General features: G+C 42.6%; 1 protein-coding gene across 1 annotated transcript in view; it reads left to right on the top strand.

Moving 5' to 3' along the window:
• The first annotated feature begins 3,531 nt into the window (after positions 1–3,531).
• LY75 (lymphocyte antigen 75) overlaps positions 3,532–14,471 on the top strand; it is a 47,306-nt gene continuing 36,366 nt past the window's right edge. The window contains exons 1-8 of the mRNA XM_080601162.1: positions 3,532–3,740; positions 6,087–6,461; positions 7,441–7,614; positions 7,883–8,047; positions 8,651–8,761; positions 10,697–10,837; positions 12,652–12,840; positions 13,507–13,664. Coding sequence (XP_080457288.1) covers positions 3,656–3,740; positions 6,087–6,461; positions 7,441–7,614; positions 7,883–8,047; positions 8,651–8,761; positions 10,697–10,837; positions 12,652–12,840; positions 13,507–13,664 — 1,398 coding nt within the window. The 5' untranslated portion in view covers positions 3,532–3,655. The remainder of the gene's footprint in view (positions 3,741–6,086; positions 6,462–7,440; positions 7,615–7,882; positions 8,048–8,650; positions 8,762–10,696; positions 10,838–12,651; positions 12,841–13,506; positions 13,665–14,471) is intronic.

Below are 14,471 nucleotides of genomic sequence, written 5' to 3' on the forward strand. Positions count from 1 at the left end.
TTTCTCATCCTCCTTTTTTAAATCTGATGTAATTAAAACACAAGTGACAAGAGGGGGGCAATAGTCTTCCACAGGCAAGAGGCACATTTACTAGGTCAGAGGCCCAGCAAATTTAGCAGAGGAAAAGTTGTTTGAGATACTGCCTTTGAAAGCTGGCTTCATTAGGAGGAAAGGTGTAGGAGCTTTTTACCTTTTCAGGGACAGGGAAAGATGCTGTACCACGGAGGGAGAGGAATGAGAGGGCTTTTCAAGTTCTGTTCTCCAGCTGCCAGTAACAGTGTTACCCAGAACTAATACCATAAATGGATAACCAGTTGTATAAATGTTGATGTGCACCAACTCTTTATGCAAACAGAAGCTGTTGACTCTACTCAGGTCAGAAGCAGGCAGCCTGGAAGCTACTGGTGGCAACTGGTAGTCTGGTAACGGATGCAGGGGCTGGTTTTTCTGGGTAGGTTGTTTGGATTTCTGGTTGAGCTCCTGGGATTCAACTCCTAGTCTTTGGGAGCATCTGGCTGCAAGGAATATTTGGCCTTGTTATTTGACTGCCACATATGCAGCTCCACCCAAATAGTATTTTCCAGCATGCAAATCCTTCTAATTCCTCTAGCCCTGATCAGTGTGTCCTACAGAGATCAGTGCTGTCACTGTGGACTTTGCCCTGTGCAGACTGCCAGGTAGACTGACAGTCCTTTGCTGTAGTGGGGGACAGCATGGCATCAGAGCGCACAAAAGTTGGTTAGCCAGAGATGCTGCTCAAGCCCACTGAAAGGTTAACGGCCACAATTTGCTGATTAGCTTTTAGACGATCATTTCCACAGACTTCAGAACACTGTGCTGTGAAAGTTTTTTATCTTATTAGAAGACACAGAAAAAAAAAAAAGAAAAAGAAAAAAGAAAAAAAGAGTGTATTTGCATTTTTAAAAAAATATTCTTGATATAAAAAATAGCAAAACTACTGTATACATCTCAGTGAACACTGTGGTTTTCAATAGCTTCCTATTTTTGAAACCTCTGTCATCAAAACAGTCTTCTTGGATTGTGCTGGATAAGTAAAGCAGTAGCAGAGATCTGAGTATATATTCTTATTTGTCTGCTGCTTGACAGGGGGCAGAGGGAAAGGATGTATTTTGGTGGGCTTACAAAGGATGTATGTTGTGTATCTCCTTTTATATTAATGTATGAGAGTGTAAGTGTAGGGCACACACATGCACATGCAACTGAAACTACCAGCAAATAGTTCAAACACCAATTTTTACTATCCTTTGGCATTCTTTAATTTCTGAGTCAAGATCAGGGCCTGATCTTGTGTTATCTAGCATGGTATTATATATGCAGATAAATGAAAAAGGACCTCAAATTGGAAGAACACACTGAAGAGTATATGCTATATAAATTTAGATGTCTTAAGAGAACCTGCCCAGTATTAATACAAGTATTTGCTTATACATGTTTAGTAAATAGCATGCCGTTGATTTCAAAATTGCTGGTATATGTTCAGTAAATATGCCCTGCATGCTATTAGTTTCAAAGTTAAACTCTTTACACTAAAACTGGGACAGTCAGTTATTACATTAAAAACAGCACTCATTTGGAAAGATTCATGGGGATGCAGGGTTCACACCTGGTGCTTCTCATTATGATGTTTTATTTAAAAAATATATGCGGTATCCCACCGCATATTTAATTTTAGTTTCAATAGCTTGCTTTTGTATCAGACCCTCCAGTTGGGAATTTCTGCCTCCCACTCTCTGCACAGAGACGTGAGTGCTTTGCTCTTCCAGAAAACAAACACTTTCTGGTAGTAGAGCTTCAGTTTTGCTGCAGCTATGGACCCCTCGCTGCCTGAAACCAATTTCTGATCTTAAGAATAGCTCCAGCCTTCGCAGCCAGGTCTGGCTCTGCGGTTTCCAGCAGCACAGAACAGTTGCTTACTTACAGATGCCTGGTTTTGTTCACTTTCTTTCCGCTCAATTCCCAGTCCGGCACACCCTCCACTCCTGCCTTCCCCGGGTGGCCAGATTCCTATGCGATGGGCACATCTGAAACGCATAAAACAGACTGCATGTTGCCCTTCCCAGCTTCGTGAAGATCTGTTTCTCTCCCTGAATGACTTCTCCTCCAAGCCAAATCAAAATAGATTTTTCTAGCCAAAATGTTTTTTCCTTGCAACTTCGCAAGTGCTTTCTTGCACAGCTGGGGTTACAGCCTTTCCAGGTCAGTGCTGAATCACAGAACACAGAGCTATAAACAGACACGATTTTATTTTACATACTTTGTCAGCTCTCCTTTCTCTTTTCCTCCTTCAGGCCAACTGGTTGTTCGTCTCTTTGTGCTTTTATTTTTGGTTTCTGTAACTTCCTGTATTCAGCATCATAATTTTCTCAGCAATAACTATTTCAACTGCTGCCTTTCTCTCCTCCCTCTTTCCCTTCCCTGGCAGAAGCAGATCAGCTCACTGCAATTTTAGCTTCTAGCTACTTGAAAACGCCAACTCTTAGAAAGTATCGCGCGGCTGCCTGCCACTGTTCTGTTCCCTCCTCAGTGTTGCAGCCAGCACAGGTCTGGGACGGCAGGAGGGGAGGACTCAGTGGCCTTGCTGGGGGTGTCCCTACGGGAGGGAGCTGTGTCCCCTGGGCATGGCCACAACACAGAGCGACCCATGGGGGACACGGGGGCCCTCGGCTGCCGGCCAGGAGGGCAGGGACCCCTGCCTGCAGCCCGTGGGGACAAGCTGTGGGGACAGGCTGCTGGGACGGCCTGTGGCGACAGGCTGGGGTGACAGGCTGTGGGGACAGTGGGTGCCTGCAGCCCTTGGCCTGGTGCTGTGCGACCACAGCAGGACACAGCGGCCTCACGCCAGGCCCTGGCACGTGGCCCTGGTGCTGGGAAGGGGCGAGGGCCTCAGGGTGGCCTATAAAAAAAAGTGTGTTTCTATCCACCTTTAGTTATTTTACTTTAGCATCTGCTATTACTTGTTACTTCTGTTTTTTGTTGCCTTTTCTTCACTTCTACCACATACTCATTCCCTTTTAACTTTTTTAAAGCTTTGGTTTTAGCTTTAATTGCTATGTGTTAATGAGGTCTGGTTCTCTGCTTTTTCTTCACTTTTTTGTCCATTTAGAATTTCCACTTAATTTCCTTTTTACTTTAATTACTTTTTTGTTAGTTTGTTTTGAACACTATGAGGTAATTAGGCCGGGTTTTGTATTTTTTTCTTGCTTTCTTCTCGATTTTGCTCGTTTTTTTCCCTCACCTCTTTTTTCTTTCACTTTTCCCCTTTTTTCCCCTCCTCGTTCTCCTTCACTTTCCGCGTCCTTTCCTCACTTTCGCTCCCATTCCCCCGCTCGCGAGCCCCCTTCCCCTTTCCTTTGTCTCCCTTGCCCCCGCGCTAACTCCGCTCCGCCCGGGACGGCCGCCCCGGCCCTGCCCGGCCCGGCCCCGCGGCCCCGACCCCGCGGCCGCCGCCCGGCCCCGCCCCGCCCCTCGCCGCAAACCCGGAGCCTCTCTTCTCCTGGCAACAAGTGACGCGCCACGGGGGCGGACCAATCCGGCCGGCCGCTCGCCGCTCGGGCCAGCCGGCGGCAGGCGCGACGCTCGGGCACGGCGAGCCCCTCAGCGCGGCCGCTCCGCGCAACTTGCGCGCCGCGGGAGCATGGGGCGGCCGGCGGGACCCGGCCTGGCCGCCTGCGGGCTCGCCTGGCTCCTCGTCTGCTGCGCGGCCCGGCGGGACCCCGCAGGTAAGCCGGGAGCCCACCTGGCTGAGGGGTGAGGGGGCGAGGGGGGCAGCCGGCGCTGCGCGGGCGCGGAGCGGTGCGGAAGGCCCTGCGGTGCGGAGCGGGCCGGCTGCTGGGCGGGCAAGGGGTGAAGAGAAAAGCCGGGCTGCCCTGCTCCGCACGGGGCCTTCCTCCTCACGGGCAGCCCCGGGGGGTGACGCTGCCCTGCCTCCCCCGGCCGCGCCGTGGCTGAGGGGGGGGCTGACCGGCTTTTTGGCTTGTCCGGCGTTGTGTGCGGAGGGGCAGGAGGAAGGCTTGTTCTTCACAAAGCAGCTCGGAAGTTTTCACCTCAAGGAAAGTCTCGGAGCTGCTGGGGCGGTGAGAGCTGGTGGCGAACAGCGCCAGCCCTTCGCCGAGCCCTGCCACCTCACGCCTTTCTGCGGCCCCTGCAGTGACAGGAGGGGGTTTGTAGCTGAGGGTGCCCCGTCAAGCTTTGTGGTAAGGGTTTGGAGCTAAAGGTGCCCCGTGAAGCTACCTGGTAAGAGTTTGTAGCTAAAAGTGCCCCGTGAAGCTACCTGGTAAGAGTTTGTAGCTAAAAGTGCCCCGTGAAGCTACCTGGTAAGAGTTTGTAGCTAAAAGTGCCCCGTGAAGCTACCTGGTAAGAGTTTGTAGCTAAAGGTGCCCCGTGAAGCTTCATGGTAAGAGTTTGTAGCTAAAAGTGCCCCGTGAAGCTTCGTGGTAAGGGCGCCGAATGGGAGGAACTGAGCACTGCTCTTCAAAAAGTGCCGCAAAGAGAGGTCCGATGAGAAAACTGGATTTTTTGGGGGGAAATTTTAAAAAGCGGTGGTTTTGCTCTTGATGTAAGAGTGAAGGTTATGCAGGAAGAAGTGAAAGAAGAATGAGGAAAGGGGAGATCTGGGGAAAAGCATAGAGCAACTTACAAGAAACTGAAAAGATGAAAGTCTGGAGGGGACAATAAGAAGCAAAAGGAAGATAAAGTGTGGCAAAAGCACAGGGTAAAAAGATACCACAAAAGCAGGATTGGCTGCTTAAAATATATTATTTAGTTAATAAAGAGGATGAAAGAGAGGGTTGGTTAAAACGTGCACTTAGAAAAAGTCACCTCCGTGGTGGCTGACTTAGAGATTCTTCTTTACAGTTTGACCAGCTCAGTACCATTTAGACTATTTGGCACTTATGCAGTGGAAAATACACTAGTATACTGGGAAATAGTGGTAAAATTCACTGAATAACATCACTGAATATTTTCCTTGCTGTTCAGCCAAACCTATTATTAAGTCATATTAAAAAAACGCAGTAGGAATGTGATTGACAGTGCATTACTATTAAATACAAAACACTACTCAGCAGATTCCTTATTTAAGCAGCAGAGTAATAGCCTTGTGGGTCTGGGACAGCAGAGGTCCTTTTCAGCCTGGTTAACGAACATTTTATACTGGGGGGCCATCTTTACTGTGGCATAGAAATAGTTCTAGGCCACTTTTTTTCCTGGCTAGCTTAAACCTACTGGCACTTGTCATAGAGGTGTTACACTGTCAGAGGCGTCAGCTTGTAACAGTGAGGTGATCCATATCTCTTTAAAATTAAATGTTATGCATTGTCAGCTCTTCTTTTTTTTCTTTTTTTCTTTTAAGTGACAAGCTAAGTCTCAGCTGAAAGTGGAACTAGTGTTGCTGTGTCATTTTGAAAATGATACTCCTAATGTTTTGTCTGGGATCTTAGGGGCCCTGCATTTCGTCCTTGTGTAGTTTTGCAGTGAGCTGAATATTCATTCGAAAAGTCTCTCCCTCAAAAAGCAGTGCCAGTTTTTTTAGTAATGATGCAGTTGCACCCATGAGCTGGTTCAAGCGTGAGCCCATCCTGCTATCAGTCTTACACGGTACACAGTTTAGAAAAAAAAAAGTGCTTACTAACTGAGGATTATTATTAATTATATTTTATGTTGCCTGTGGTGTGTTACTGCATTTGCATCAAAGACAAGATTCTTAACTCACTAAGCTTGCAAATTAATCAGGGATTGATCCAATCAGTATGTGTTATAATTAAAAGATTATTTTTGTTTGATAGAATTGGACTTAGAAAGCAGCCTCATTTTATCCCCTCGTTTCATAATAACTTTGGAAGAGACTTTTTTGTTGTTGTTACTGAAGTAAAGAATACTCGCTAAAGTGCAGGAATATGTACTTACTGGTAAGCTGCAGTAAGAGACCGAGTATAATGTAAAAACAGCTGTCACTGTACTTTTGTGCTAGTGTGCCTCAGAATGTGATTAAACATTTTAAAAAGAACTTCCTCTGAAAGTGATACTGATTCATACTCTTACGTGGATATTGATTTGTTCCTACCCAGGCAACAATGCCTTTACCATTCGCCATGACACACTGAACAAGTGCATACAAGTTAAAAACTCACGGATAGTGATAGATGACTGCAAAGAGACAAGCGAAGCTTTATGGAAGTGGGTATCCCAGAATCGCCTTTTTCATCTGGGATCCAGGCAGTGCTTGGGACTTGATATATTCACCAAATTACCATCTCGCCTGAAAATGGTTGATTGTAACTCAGAACTAATGCTGTGGTGGCGATGTGCTGACGCTTCTATCATTGGTGCATCGCAGTACAAGGTGACTGTGAAGACTACCTATGTAACTGCAAACATAAATGCATCAGACCAGTGGAGAAGCAACAATTCCTCTGATGATATATGTCGGTATCCTTACCATGGTAAGTTTGTACTGGGGTTTGGATGGAGAACAGTTTTTTTTCCCCTACATTTATGACAATAAATTCAGAAAATTAATCATATGAAAAGACTGATCAGTAAAGCAATAGAGTGTTTTGCTCTAGAGAGATACTGATATTCAAGTATGAATCTTAACTATTTTAAGAAAAAAAATATATATCTACACAGCTGGAGAAGTTGTGTTACCAAGTAGCTTTCTCAGCATGTTTAAAACCACCCCCATATTTTTGTGACAACCTACGATGAAATATCAACCACATCGTATCAGAACTGAAACTGTCCCCTTCACAGAGATGTGAATTTTTCTGTTACCTTAAAAGTAGGATTTGTACAGCTGGTAGGCTGTACAATCAAATTCAGCATGTGCTGTCAGTTCGCAGCCTGTTGGACCGTTTGGAACCATGTTTGTTTTACTCTGGTAGTCTATTCACTTGCCACGGAAGCCAGTTTCATCTAAAATTTAATGAGCGCAGAAGTGGTAGAAACTTGCTTTATCCTATTTGGGAGGAGAATTTTCATTGTATTTGATTTTTTTTTTCAAAGTGGCGAGGCTGAAGAGCCCAGTAGGCTCCAGTTTGCAATACGTTTTCACTCTTCTGTGTCTGTTGATTACTACAACCTTGTTCTGTAGTATTCTGTGTGAACCATCTGGATTTCAACAGGACAACGTATTTGTCCCTGACTTACCAGGAAGGGGGGAGGATATTTCCAATGTGTTATGCATCACACAGAAGAAAAAGTACAGAAAAATATTTTCTTCTCATTTCTTTCAGTTCTGGCATTGCTACATATTATCTATAACAACAAGATACTGTGTTTTAAGTCCACAAGTGTGATTTGGGTGCTTTTAAATTAACCATGTCTGTACAACCAATAACAATATATTTGGTGTCCTTTGCTTGCCCAGACAACTTGTATCTAATCCTTTATTAATTTTTACTTTATTTTTCCCTGGTACAGAGGTTTATACCAAAGATGGGAACTCCTATGGGAAACCCTGTGAGTTCCCCTTTCTGTATAATGACACCTGGCATCATGACTGCATTCAGGATGAAACACACACGGGTGGGAAATGGTGCGCAACATCTGAAGATTATACTCATGATGGAAAATGGGGAATCTGCTTACAGCCAGGTGTGTTGGGTTTTTAAATAGTCATCCAAGCATTCTGTCACTTCATGTCTGTACGTACAGCTCCACCTTGGCGTAACACCTCACTGGTAAGCTGGGTAAAAACAGGTCACATTTCTTCTGCAGCCTTGACAGCACGCACTTACTCTGCAGTATATGTGATTTCAATGTAAAAATACATAAAGTTTCAATATTACAGTTTTTGTTTTGAAACATTCCTGATATTTCATTATAGCCATAGTTAAACGTACCTTCTGCTTCCTTTAAACAGAGGATGGCTGTCAGGATATCTGGGAACATGATCCGGGGGCTGAAAGTTGCTACCAATTTAATACACAGTCTGCTCTTTCTTGGAAGGAAGCTTATATTTCATGTCAAAAGCAAGGGGGAGATTTACTTAGCATCCAAGATGCGTCTGAATTGAGTTACGTACAAGGTAGGTGTATTTATTCACGCGTGAACATTAGGAAGTGTTGTTAAGTAACATCAGTGAAGACAACATTTTAGTTTCTGTCTTTAAATCCTGCGTTAAATGCCTTGGTGCTCTACTTAATGTAACAAAAACTGAGGTGCTGATCTAACTTTAGAAAAATGTGTTTCTTTTGTTTGTTTGTTTGCTTTTATCTGTGTGACTTCATTGCAGTGGCTAGCTCTTGTTCTTATATATAAGTAATGTTCCCAAAATCTCAAATATGGGCCAGAGTGGCAGTTCATTGGGGTGTATGCACATTTATTACACTGGTGTTTTAGCAGCATGTTAGCATCTTGTGTAATCATTCTCGCTGATGTTCAGGCTTGGCCTGGAGGAACTATCAGTGTGCTTTTGAGAATATAAAATCAAATGTTCAATACCTGGAGGCACTGGGAGGGGAGACGTGGTTGAATTCCTCCTCGATTCAAGAAAAGTTGCACATCTGATTGTAGCAGCAATTTTTTTCCCCTCTAATGCAAGCCCTGTTAACGTTTTTATTTTGGAAGATCCCAATAAGGGATAAGTATTTTATACTAATTGTTTTCTTGAATAATAATAAATATCCAGCTAAAGATGACATCGCTGAGATCTTTTGGATTGGCTTAAATCAACTGGACGTTTCTGGAGGTTGGCAGTGGTCAGATCACAAGCCTTTGAATTTTGTCAACTGGCATCCAGGTAATGATGTTTCTGGTGGTATTAACAATATTTAGAACAGAAACTAGCATTATCCTTTTTTCTTCTTTTTTTTTTTCTCCTCTTCTCTTTTTCATTGGACTTCATTAAAACAATCATTGCTCTATTTCTGTTAAAAGTTCAGAAGGCGTCCTTTCCTTCTAGAGAGTGAATCTTTCTCCACTAATTCTCTATTTATGGTATATTAGGGGAAATCTCTAACTTGAATGATATCTTTGAGGTCTGTTTTAGCAAAGGAGTCTACCGCAGCCGTAGCTGCTAAATTTCTCCTCTCACTGACAGATGGAGTTGACTTCCCTCAAATATTACAATGATTGATGTTTGTGCAAGAAATGACATTACTTAGAAGTCTTCAAGGTTGCTTACATTTGTTCTGAAGCGAAGATGAAAGAAGTGTAAAACCTTTGAAAACCCTTTTCTAATTACTTCCAAGTTCCTATAGAATCAGTGAGAGTCTTGTTTGATCGGAATTTTCAGCATGTATTTGTAATATTCTCAGAAATATGATGTGGATATTGATATATGAGAATCCTGGAGGAGTAATAGTCAGGAATACTGTAGCTAACATTGTTCTGTCATTCAAGCTGAACGTGACCTTTTTAAAATGGAATTCTCTTTTCCTTCAGTTTCTAGAATAGTTTTATTCCATTAGGCTGTGACATTAATTCTGTGAAAAGAGAAGTGGTTTCTGTTACTTTTTTAAAGATTTGCTGAAAAATGTCTGTTAGATTTTCCAAGTGTAGTCTCTTCTTCTTCTTTTTTTTTTTCATTTTTTTTTTTTTTTGGAAAGCTTAAGGACTTTTCTGCTCCTTGCTGCATCTTCTGCAACTGTGGTGACCCTGTGGGACTGTAATGCAGTGCTAGAGACTAGACTATGCTGGGATACAGTAGGATAGTTCAGTCTGCAGTCCTGGCACACTTACTAATTTTACTGAGAAATTTTAGCTTAAATGTACAGGTATGAAATTGTAACAAATATGTTTTCAAGTCACCAGTATTATTTCAGCTGCTGGACTAGTCTTGTCATCAAAAAGTTAGAGCTGCAGGGCAGAAGGGATCTCAGATGGTTCCCAGTCTAGCTCCTGAGCCCTGTGCATCAGGTTGCTTGGGCCTGTCCAGCCACACTGTAGTGTTTCCTTAGATGGAGATACTTCAGCCTCTCTAGGCCACCTATTCCAGTTATTGAATACCCTTGTTATGAAAAATACTTACGAATATCTACCTGGAATTTGTTATCTGCAAGCTGTCTCCTTTGCTTCTTGTCACTTCACTGTATACCTCTGAAAAAAGCCTGGTCCTGTCTTCTCTTGCATGAAGAGCTAAGCTCCACCCTGAGACTTTTCTGTGTGAGGCTGAACAAACTCAGTGCAGGGCAAACAGGTGCCTTGTGTGGGGCACAGGTGGGGTTTGCATTAGGCTTCAAAGAAAGAGAGCCAAAAGGTACTGTTGGAAGGGGGCTCCAGGGGAAGCTGGGGACTACAAAATGAGTTCTCCTATGCAAAATTTTTGATTTGGGGCCTCATCCGTTAAGGTAAGAATTATGGTTATATTTGCAAAACTGCAGAACTGTGTTTGGAGTTGGTCTGGAAAGAGGCTGCCAAAGGAAACTGAGAGCTGCAAAAAGGGTTCTCCCCTGAGATGTTTCTCGTCTGGGAAAGTGCTCGGCCAAAGATTTGTTGTATTGTAAATAGAACATTCTGCCTGGTTAGATGATTAAATGTTGGAATGAAAGTCCTGATACCTTGGTTCTGTAACTTTCTCTCTCACAAAAAAGTTTCTCTGGGACCTGTGGTAGGATAGGTGCCTTCATTCAAAGCAAGTTATGTTCTTCAAATACAAGGTGCTGTAATATGCAGCATATATTACTGCGTTGAAAAGCTCACTGATAACATGTGCTCTTTTTTTTTCTGCCTATAGATATGCAGAGTTTGTCCCCTCTGGATGGAACTAGCTGTGTGGCGATGAATGCTGCCTCAGGTCAGTGGCAGAGTTATCACTGTGGGACTCAACTTCCGTATGTTTGCAAGAAGTCATTCGATGAAGCGTCAAACCTCCCAGGTAGGACAGCTTGCATGTTTGTTCCTGTGTGTTAGTATGTGAGTAATGTTCACTTATGCAGTCTTTTTCTTCCTTCCCAAGCCTTCATAGGCATCTCTGCCAAAACACTTCACGGCAGCTTTGGGTATTTTAGCAGAGCAGAATCAAACTCTCTATCTTCAGTCTCAAGACGATGTATCACAAACAGCTTTCATTTTTCACAGCTTTCTCATTCACACATAAAGCATTTCCCAGCACAGTCCTGCCCTTTTCATCATGTTTTTTCTCCATAGCTTGTGCTTTTTTTCATGTGCAGCTGGAAGTCTGGAACTGGCAATTGCACCTCAAAGCTTTCCATCACTGCATTAAGACCATTTCTCTCACTGTTGGAGTTTATTAACATAAAATGAGACCTACCTGGGACCAGGTTCAAACTCTGTTGAATTCAAATAAAAGTAATTAAATGACCTTACCATCTTTTGAAACCATTTTTTTGGAAATCAAGAGTGCAAGAGTTGGTAATTCGCCCAGTGTGTAATCTTTATTGGATCTGTTACTTTTATCTTGCTAGAGCAGTTGATAACACAATGGGGAAAAACGGAACAGTTTAAAGCTTCATTCTTTCTTCCCGCCACACAAATACACATACAGTGCTTTAGTTCTTACAGTGTTCAGCTCTGACATATAACTTCTGCCATACTTTTGGCAATTTACCTACACCTGGATGTCCAACCCTTCCCATGTCCACGGCCTGTTCTTCCATCGGTGCTTTGGCCATACGCAGTTCCCAGGGCTCAGAAGTGCGGTGCTCTCATGAGGAAACTTTCACTGGAAGTTGATTGTCCTCGAATGAGGGGTAGAGATAGAGGATAAAGGGAATGAAACAGTGGCCTGGAGGTGGAAAGTGACATATAGTGTCTCTGGCTTTGGCATGTTCTTTCCAGCTCCTCCAGGGAAGATATGTGCCATTAAGGAAAAAAAAAAAAAAGTAAGCCATATAAATTAACTTAAACTGGGTCAAAATTATAAACGATCCCCGAAAAACTAATTTTCGGTTACCTAATCTGATTTTTTATCTTAACACTAATCCACATCAGTTCTCTGGCTACTCGCTGGGGTATGTGATGATGGTACTAATATTTATACATTGTTTTAATAATTATAAACCAAAATTCTTGTGATTTGAGCATATCATTTTATATTTTGAAACAGAAAAGCTTTTAACATACACCTTTTTCAGCATGCATAAAAACAGTCTGAATTCTTGAATATCTTAGTTTTCAGAATAAGAATTATTTAAAACTAAACATTTGTTTCATTCTGAGTTATTCAAAATTGTTCTTTTTCACGGTACTGCTCTAAATATGGATAATAATGCCCTATGAAAGTACAAACCCCCTGCTGGAGCAAAACAAGCAACTTTTTGTTGAAGCTGCTGTCCTGCAATGAAGTAACTTGTTTTGCCTTTAATTGCTCTTGTAATGTTACTTATAGTTACTTCTGAAACTTTCACTTACACTAAGACCAGCTTAGTAAGAATTCCAGCTTTTTACTCACTTCCACTAACTACTTTCTCCTCTTGCCCACCTTGTGGCCCCAGAATGCTACTGATCCCCATAATGTTGCTCAGTCAGGTTTATTTGCTTGACTAAATTGTGACCCTTTCTTAAAACATCAGCCCTGAAGAGCTGTGCTGTTTATCTGTGAACAAATTCTGCTTGCTGCTTTGTCTGCTTTCAGGGTGCTGGCAGATTTAAGACATGAACAAAATACCAACCCAATGCACCAGCCAATGTAAAATAAAACCTTCTAATTCACTTTCTCTTCACTATTAGAGTTCTGGAGACACTTGGATACTCAATGTGATATGGGCTGGCTTCCCCACAATGGTTTTTGCTACATGCTGATACACAACCAGGTTGCTTGGAGTTCAGCAGATCAACTGTGCAAAGCAAATAAGAGTAACCTCATCAGCATACACTCCTTGGCAGATGTCGAACTGGTTGTTACAAAGCTTCATAATGGTGAGTTGGGATACTTGTAAAAGTCAAGCACCAAGTGCTGTGCATCTTAAATTACAAACTGCTTTTCATGTTCCAGCATATGATTGTGAGAACTTGTAGCTCTAAACGAAGGTGTTAATGCTGAGCTTGTACACAGGCTGTTGCTGAGTTCAGGTCCAGTCCCTTTGTATTAGCTCTTGTTTTAATTTAATCTATTTTATTCATGTATTTATTTATTGAATGGGCCAGCTTGCCTAATTCCTAATGCCTAATACCTGTTCAATTTTCTCATTCGAACAGAATCTTAGATAGTTGGATTGGATATTTGACTGCTGGGTCATTGAACTAACAAACATGATCTGTACTTTGTAGTCTTACGTTTTTGTCTGCACTGTAAAAATGAGATTTCGTTTGAGCTTCTTTTCTTGTGCGTTCATTATTTTCTGTATTTTTTTCCTGTTTGTTACCTTCTCTGTGAAGTGTACTCACATTCATGAATATAATGTATGATTTAAAAAATAAATTGGGCTTGTCTCAAATTTCCTTTCTCATTGTAATAATAATAATAAAAAAGCATTATGCTTTTAAGTAGAATGTGAACTCAGCAAAATTATTTTTTATCACTCCTTTCTAATTAGTTTAAGGATTATTCTGAAACCTCTGTGTTGCCCTAATTTTAAATTACAGATGCTAAAGAAGAAGTGTGGATGGGTCTCAGGAATAAAGACGTACCAACATTGTTCAAATGGTCAGATCACTCAGCTGTGGATTTTACGTATTGGGATCAGAATGAACCAAAAGTTCCTTTTAACATCACTCCTAACTGTGTGTCATATTCAGGCAAGGTAGGAACATGGCGTTGGGTTTTTTATTTTTTTTTCCATCATAGTAGTGGTGACATTTATGTGTGTGAAAGTCAAGGGGGGTAAATCAGAAGAATGATTTTATTTTTGGAATAATCTTTAAAATGCAGATAGCCATTTGATTAAAAGAGAACTTCTTAAAACTGTTTAGCCAGCACTTGTTAGTTGTGTGCCACAAAGAACAGCAGAAATTGCTTACAGCTCTGAGACTGTCACTGCTGTTGACCAACTAGTTGTCCCTGTTGCTCGGAATTTTGGATTATGCTATTTTTGCTTGTCTATAGCAGAGAGCTGGGAAGGAGGTGGGCCCAGCTTTTGAGAGGAGAAGCTGTCTTCAGTCACTTCTGGGATCAATTTGGGCCTCCCTATTTAAGGATGGGCAGTGAGATATGTTGGTGAGAGAAGAGGAAGTGGATAAAGACAGCTGGGAGGGAGAGAACAGAAGCAGCAGGGAGTGGGTGGGGGAAAGAAGGTCTCAAAGATGAATGTTGGGAGAAGCAGGCTGTATCCCATCCTCCCACTTCCAGTAGAAAAGTGGGATGAGCAATTGCCTGCTGTGCTGTCCACTGAAGCTCACGTGCCCCTCAGTTCTGCAGTGAGCTGAGCCCACCTGCCCTGTACCCTCTCTGATCCACGAGAGAGCTGGCACTCCCCTGGCCTATTTCTTTCCTTTTCAGAGGTGATTCAGAATTATCCCATCTTCACGTTGTCAGTTTTCTCTCTTCCTTCAAAACATGTTTCTATGCATGTAATCCAGGGTATTCCACTCTCAATGTTTTTGCAAGTACA

This window comes from Anser brachyrhynchus (genome assembly GCF_964034855.1).
Source record: "Anser brachyrhynchus genome assembly, chromosome: 7".
NCBI lineage: Eukaryota > Metazoa > Chordata > Aves > Anseriformes > Anatidae > Anser > Anser brachyrhynchus.